The 8,025-nt window shown below is 36.8% G+C and overlaps 1 protein-coding gene across 1 annotated transcript; it reads left to right on the top strand.

Annotated features, from left to right (window-relative positions):
- The first annotated feature begins 400 nt into the window (after positions 1 to 400).
- LOC127836223 (glutathione S-transferase-like) lies at positions 401 to 5,225 on the top strand. The gene is made up of 6 exons (XM_052362703.1): positions 401 to 558; positions 903 to 1,057; positions 2,232 to 2,327; positions 2,753 to 2,859; positions 3,208 to 3,315; positions 4,905 to 5,225. Exons 2-6 carry the CDS (start codon positions 925 to 927, stop codon positions 5,058 to 5,060), a joined length of 600 nt encoding a protein of 199 aa, XP_052218663.1. The 5' UTR covers positions 401 to 558; positions 903 to 924; the 3' UTR covers positions 5,061 to 5,225.
- Positions 5,226 to 8,025: the final 2,800 nt, after the last annotated feature.

Below are 8,025 nucleotides of genomic sequence, written 5' to 3'. Positions count from 1 at the left end.
ACGATGGCGACAATGCGACAGTACGATGACGACAATGCGACAATACGATGGCGACAGTGCCATAGTACGATGACGACAATGCGATAATACGATGACGACAGTACGATGACTACCGCATTGTCGCCATCGCACTATCGCGTTGTCGCATTGTCGCCATCTTACAATCGCATTGTCGCCTTCGTACTATCTCTGGATTTAATGTTTTACCATGATGGCAATAACGGTATTCCGTAGATTTGGCTATACTTGTCACTTATTTCAGGATGTATGAACTATTGGTTTTTAGTTACTTTTATGTACCGCATAAGCAATGTTCTTGTTCCGTATTCTGACCCAATCCTTTGCCCGAGTAACTAGAGCGTTACATAGAACGTTGAATACTTTTTAATGAACTATTGGTTTTTAGTTACTATGATGTACCGGTAATGCAATGTTCTAGTTCCGTATTCTGACCCATTCCTTCACCGGGTATCTAGAGCTTTATTTAGAACATGGAATTCTTTATAAAGATCAGCTCGAAGGCATACGGACATAGTTTGGAGTTTAATTCTTGATAAGGTATGTAGTATTTATAATTGCTGATTGAGTTCGTGTATTAAAATGATTTTCAAAATACGCTGCGCTCTGCGAGCGGTTGAAATTCAAGAAACTGATGCATATTTTACATCTTTGAACACCGTTGTTTCATGTTGTATGCTAAATTACATTTTTTACTCGATACGTACTGTAAGAGTTTGAATTAAGTAAACACTTTTACTTTGCTCGGTACAAATATATCAATTTAGGATTATGTTAATGGTATGGACACTCTGAAAACTCAATCATAATAAAAACTTCACCTTCAAAATAATTAATATTTTAAAGGATATGATGTATGCAATATTTGCATTAATACGTTGCAGTTTTATTAACGACGCGCTAACCATGCCGAAATACGAGCTGCATTACTTCAACGGTCGCGGGCGAGGTGAGGTATGTCGCCTTCTTTTCGTGGCCGCGGGGCAAGCATTCACGGATACAAGAGTAGAGCAGGCAGAATGGCCGAAACTAAAACCAAGTAAGTACAGTTGGCAGATCATCACGATGATAAAAAGCTTAAAATGCAGTTGCCGAAATGTTGTTGAAGGTTTATACTGGTTTGTGTTTTCAGGAAGCCTGAGTACAATGTGCTCATTTGGGAGCTTTTTGTGACCGCCCTTCGTCCGTCATGCTCGGTCTTCAGTCAATATTTACTTGTTTGCACACTAAGGACAGCATTCAAATCCATTTTTCATTACATTTACCCACATGATATTTCGAAACTGGACACGTGAGTTAAAACACTTGGTAGCTTGATTATTTGAAAGAAAAAGCTCGTGAACACTCTCTAAGTCACATTTTATTTATGCAATGTTCGTAAAGCAATTTCAGAACATGTGTTCTCCGCTTAGTTAGAAACTGGTTCCGTTAAGTTGAGAAATTTGGCTGCAAGGGGTTATGACAGTTTTCCTTATACGACAAGAGCTTAGTCGAATCGTTATGAAAATTGCTCAGATCATTTTTTCTGAGTTTATTATGCCATCAGTGCAAAATAATACTTGAACATATTGTATGTGCTAGTATACACCTGACCGATAACACTTATTAATTCCAAGGTATTATGTTCCTGACCGATAACACAAGCCCCGCCCAGTGCGCCTACGTTTTAGATTATAATGCTTCTTTGCATTGCAAAATCAGGCGTATGTCACGCAAACTTGAAATGTTTTTTGATCGAAATGTCGTAAAATATTAAAGCAAAATCGATCGCTTATTTATCAAAAAAAATTTAAGAAGCTAGGAAGTTTTCCTAACTGCAATATTACAATATTGTGAACACTCATAAAGTCATATTTTTATTTATCATAGTGAAACTTGCGTTAAAGATTTTGTTCTCTTGCTATATCGACTTATTTCTAACCTCGGTAGGCAAATATCACAAATTCCGTCAGAATGATCCAGTTCATTCAGGTCTCAGGGTAGCTGACAAGGCCTGGGGTCCTCTGGGCATGAATTGAGTTTAAATATATGATTAGTCCATATGTGTTTGCACGTTACTTATAACTGCTCAATCGATAACATTCAATATACGCAAACATAAACAGCGCTAGCTGGACGGATTAATTTTCATATAAAAACGCGGCATACTATGGAAAACATTAACATGCAACATTTTGTGACTGCTTGACACTCTTGTATTTTTATGTCTGCAGAAATGCCGCAAGAGACGTTGCCGGTGTTGACAATAGATGGTAAAACCCAGGTCTCGCAATCTTTGGCTATCGCCCGTTACCTAGCCCGCGAATTCAGTAAGAACCCGTTGATATCTAGTATTGAATGCATGTAACGGAGGTGTGAAAATGCAATCGTGCATGGAATATAATACAGTGAATAAAAATCCAGGATGTCAAACATATTCCATAGAACTATTTATATTATTTTGCTTCCCTATTACTTAAAACCATTTGAATTTGTTCAAACTTTAGTCTACCAGATATATATTTCTCTGCTTATGTACTAGGTTTTTTGACAGTGTTAACTTAATAAATCAGTGGAGCGGTACGGGCGCTGATATTCCTTTGAAGCTTCCATACTTTGCCTTGTACCTATTATAGCGTTTCTATTTAGTTCCAGAATAATTGTACATGACTTCTAAACAATATTATTTTATAATGACGATTGTTATACGAACCCTCGAATCTCGCAAGTCCTACACAAGTTTAAAATGTTTCAGAAATGGACGGCGGGAGCTCTCTACAACAGTTGTTTGTGGATGAGTTTGTTTCAACAACATTAGATCTGTTCACAGCTTACGCAAAGGCAGCGTTTTCTCCTAATAAGGTATGTACTGAACAGAATCATGTGGCAATAACTGTCAACGAGAAATTTAGCTTCTTTTGTTAATGACTTTGTGTGTGGGTACATTCCTGACTCTTTAAAATGTCTCAGGTGTCTGTAAATTTAAATCTTTATAATCGTATTAAAAACCCATACGTAGTAACACCTTTTAGATCATAATTATAATATACAGTTTGAAAAAACTACGGCTTGTGATTAAAACTCATAAAAAATATAGAGATTGAAAAACAGAAATGTAATAAAGTACTCAGATTGGAAATGCCGATTTAATGTTTATGGAGGTGTTGTTGTTGTTTTTAGTGCCTTAGGATTATTGTTGATTATTTTCAGGAAGAAGAAATGAAGAAGTTCAAGTCAGAATCTCTTCCTAAATATTATAAAATATTAGACTCAAGCATTTCCAGTTATGGCAAGAACGGCTTTGCAGTTGGAAGTTCGGTTAGTATTTGAAACTTACAATTTATTGACATATACAAAAGTCTGTTTGACGTTGTTTCCATCGTCAAAAAATGTGTCTTTTAATTTCCCCCTGCTTTAATGTCCATACAATCCTGCCAATATATATCTACAAAAGACTGTATTTAGCTGAGTCGTGTTATAAGAAAACTGGGCATAATGCATGTGCGTAAAGTGTCGTCCCAGATTAGCCTGTGCAGTCCGCGCAGGCTAATCAGGGATGACACTTTCCGCCTTAACTGGATTTCCATGTAGAAGAGACTTCCTTTAAACAAAACATACCATAAAAGCGGAACGTGTCGTCCTTGATTAGCCTGTGCGGACTTCACAGGCTCATCTGGGATGACATTTTACGCACATGCATTTTGCCCAGTTTTCTCAGAACGCGACTCATATTATACCTGCCATTGACCAGAGACAAACGAATCACGTGTTAATTTTCCATGTACCTTTCATGCTCAGTTTGGGTTTTCCCCCTTGAACAAAGACCCACAATAAACTTGTAGTACTCTGTATTTGTTTTCTCACACCTGTCTCACAGACCTTCGATGGATGTAAATGCACCGTGTATTGCCTAGTATATGTTTATGAGTGATTACGCTACAATCCGTGACAGTTGGGGCGGGATAACTTAATAGGTGCTACTATTATGTGTATAGATAATCAAGCATGATGGCACATTGTAGCTTAATCTATTATTATGTAATTTAGACCGCTCCGGTGTTCAGACTTCTCCTTAATTTGTGTTAAATGGGCCTTTTCACGTTCTGGCAAATTGACAAAATTGAAAAAAAGTTGTTTCAGATTCGCAAATTTCCGTTTTAGTTATGATATGTGTGAGGAAACAGTAAAACTGAACATTTACCATGCTCTAATATATCCATTATATGCATCTTTTGACGATTTAAAAACCTGAAAATTATAAAGCGTTGCAACGCGAAACGAATGAATAATTTGGAGAGTTCTGTTGTTGTCGTTTAATTTTGCGAAACTACGAAGATTGCTTATATAAAGTATAAAATACGTCTGTTACACATACTTGGCAGGATGGCCGAGCGGTCTAATTAGTTTTTCTTTTTTTTTTTAATTTTATTCTTGATTTTTTACTGGAGCTTCTTAGATCCAATGTTTACATCTATCAATATAAAGCAATTAATGACAAACTTCAAAATATACCAAAATATGTGAAAAGGCCCCTTTAAAGGATTACTGTCAATTATCTACCATTACAAACATAAACTCTTTGAATAATCAAAATTTAAACTCATGTTATCTCTTCATTAATTGTACAACACATGTGTAATTATTATGTTAATTTGAATAAATTACAGATTACTTATTTCCTATGCCGTTCCATTATGACTTTTGATTCAATAAGGGCATTTATCATTTACTGGCATGTGCAAGAGCACTTGGTACTAATGAACCTGCCATTTTTGATAAGTGTGAAAAAATTAACCAACAGCTGTCTGAACACCGAAATAATGTTGACATTGAGAGAACATTAAACCAAATGCTCACACACAAACACTTTACTTGTAATTGAGATTTGCATGTTGTGTGTAATTTAGTTGACCCTGGCGGACCTGTTTGTGCACACTGCGCTGGAGGCAACAGGGTTGGATGAGCTCAAGGACTACAAGAATCTCAAGGCCAACAGGGACAAGGTAGAGAGCATTGACAAGATCAAGAAGTATCTCGCTTCAAGGCCTAAAACAGCTTTCTAAGTACACACAAACAATTTGTGTATAAAATTGCATTGTGTCCTCAATATTGTGTATGCAATTGTACATTTCTGACTGTGTTCTATAATATTTTTTGTTAATAGTGTGTTATATGTATTATACACGTTTACAGAATAATTATTTTCTAATAAAACGCAATGCCTTGAACACGTTTGTATTGTTTGAAATGAATAAAAAAAAATACTTTAGCAGAAATGTAATATCAGTTGAAAATAAACAACGTCAAAATGATTAATATTCCATTTGCATACAAAATACATGCATTCAAAAACCAGGTTTGTCCGAGATATTGCCAAGGACGGTACCCATATGTGCCTGACGCAATATCAAAAACCCACCCAGAGTTGCTGCCAATTGTGAATTCAGTAAATAGAGCGATATGGCGTATGCTATAAAGATAATACGCGGAACAGTGTCACATGTGCTCAAGATGGTGTGAAAATATTGTTGAACATATATTTTTCTTCTGCCGGTATAATAATCCCAACATAGTACGCATGATTGCATTCGTCATTCAAACTTTTGGTGTAGACTTTTACTTACAATGGTGCAGTTTCCCTCTTGAACAAGCATGTATTAGTGTGTGAAATACGGAATACCGTTAGTGCCATCGTAGTTACACATTAAAATCCAGAGGGCGACAATGCGATAGTGCGATAGTACGATGGCGACAATGCGATAGTACGATGGCGACAATGCGATAGTACGATGACAAAAATGCCACAACGCGATAGTACGATGGTGACAATGCGATAGTCATCGTACTGTCGTCATCGTATTTTCGCATTGTCGCCATTAGCAAGCGGGTCACGTGGTATATATATCAGTATATAAAGCGCTGCACCAATCGGTGTAAATAATAGGAAAGAACTCAAAGAATAATGAACCTAAAGGATAAAGTACCGGCAAAAATCATCACACTTTATTCCTTAGCAATGTTTATTCCGCAGTTTTGCTGCTTGAGATATTTTTTTTTTGAAAGTTCAACATCGTTCTATTGTTGTGTATGTTCACATATGTATATGAATTTTAACACAATGTTGTCACACGAGATAACTTTCTGTAGAAACTGTATCTCGCAATATTAATAACGTTTAGAAAATATTATATTGCCTTTCCACAACTACTTTGATTTTGCATCATCTCGTCCGTTACAGCATTCACCAGTGTCGTGTCGGTTTCCACGGCGACCCTAGCTCTAATAGCCATGTAGCATCTTTCTTTCACAATCTGTTCAGTAGTAGACAATCAGAGTACCCCCCCCCCCCCCAGAGTACCCCCCCCCGTGTCAATAGGACCTCAGGATGTAGTAACGTGGGGTTTTTAATTTCACACACTCCGATTGCAACGAAACGTGTCGTTGTACCTGATATCCTTTGAAGAACGATTTGGCAAGCAGACCATAATGTAATTTTTTTGCCATCACAGCTGACTGGAGACCTGGATTCTTCCAACGCAGCCACTAAATCAAGCTGTGAAACTGTCAATGGCATGAGTCGGACAATCCCATTAATTGCTAATCCCGTTAGACAAGTATACAGCAGCACCGTAGGACTTCGCACTAGCGTAATTAAAAACGTAAAGCTCGAATGATGACGTTTTTTTTCCATTGACAGCATCAGAGTAGGGAATAAATCTGCTGGTGAATGTCGTCTATATGGCTTTCTTAAGATCATCAGCATTGTTGAACTATTGTGCTTGAAAGCCGACTGGACGGTGGCGTGTTCTAGTCATAGTGTTGCTTTCAAATGTCTTGTAGAAGCATCTTCGCTCGAACTGTTACTGGACTTGCAGAACAAGTGGATTGTAGATCTGGAACGAAATCATAAGTATCGTTCTTTTGTGAAGTCAGACACAACCCGAACGTTCTTTTTTGCAAACTGCATTACCAAAAACTTCTGTTTAAAACACATGCAAGGATACCAGAAATGCAATTCTACGGATTTCTGTTTAAAAACAATAAATGCTATATCAATAGTTTACATACTTGAGTGTCAAAAACTCAAATTACTAGGACAAATTTGCAGATTAAATCCACAGTATCTTGCAAAATATCTATTCAACAAAAGACTGATACGATTCCTTGCTTTGGACCGTCAATGTTTTGGCTTTATTCCTGACGTGTACAAAATATTACAAAGATACAATCTTACCAACTATCTACATTCATATGTTGAACACGGAATATTCCCTTCAAAAGGACAGTGGAAGCAAATCATTGAACGCAATATCGTGACGCGTATCAACAAAGACATGGTAAAAACGTTTAAAAGCTAGAGACCCATGGGGCGTAACGGCGCATGTAATTGAAACTAACGGTTACTCCCCTTTATGGTTAATCGCAAAGGAAAATAAGAAACTCATAGTTTTATGCAAAACCCTAATGAATGGCATCGGCTTATTGATATCAAATCAGTTCACGCAGATCTGCAAACTTTGTAACCTCCGAACGGGAAGCCTGATTATCCACAAGTTGTGTTATTGTACTGCTATTGAAGCCGAACGTGAGAAATTGTGGACACTTATTCTTGCGACTTGTGGAATTGAAGACTTTAAACGCTTCATCCAGATAAGTGCCTTTGAGCAATTTGTGAACATATTAAAGCTGGGCTCTGAAACATCTCAGAAGCATTTTTGCACCTTGATATTGCCGTCTCAATTTGCAAATTGCTACATTAATATAGTGATGATGCTGCCAATGATCAGATGTTTTATGTTGTTCTTTTTTTAATGTGATTTTTTTACTATATTGCAAATATAGCAAATATCTGTATGCGTATTTGATTGTTTATGTGTAGTGTATGACACATATGGTTTTCCCATGAGGAACTACTTTGACTGTAAACGTTTCACTATAACAGTCTTCTATGGAAGGCAACACTTGTGATTTGTATCTAGTTGGTCGTGTGTCAAAATTACATATATTTGCATATATTTACATATATAT

Source organism: Dreissena polymorpha, chromosome 6, assembly GCF_020536995.1.
Source record: "Dreissena polymorpha isolate Duluth1 chromosome 6, UMN_Dpol_1.0, whole genome shotgun sequence".
Classification (NCBI taxonomy): domain Eukaryota; kingdom Metazoa; phylum Mollusca; class Bivalvia; order Myida; family Dreissenidae; genus Dreissena; species Dreissena polymorpha.
This window is presented reverse-complemented; position numbering and strand designations above follow the sequence as displayed.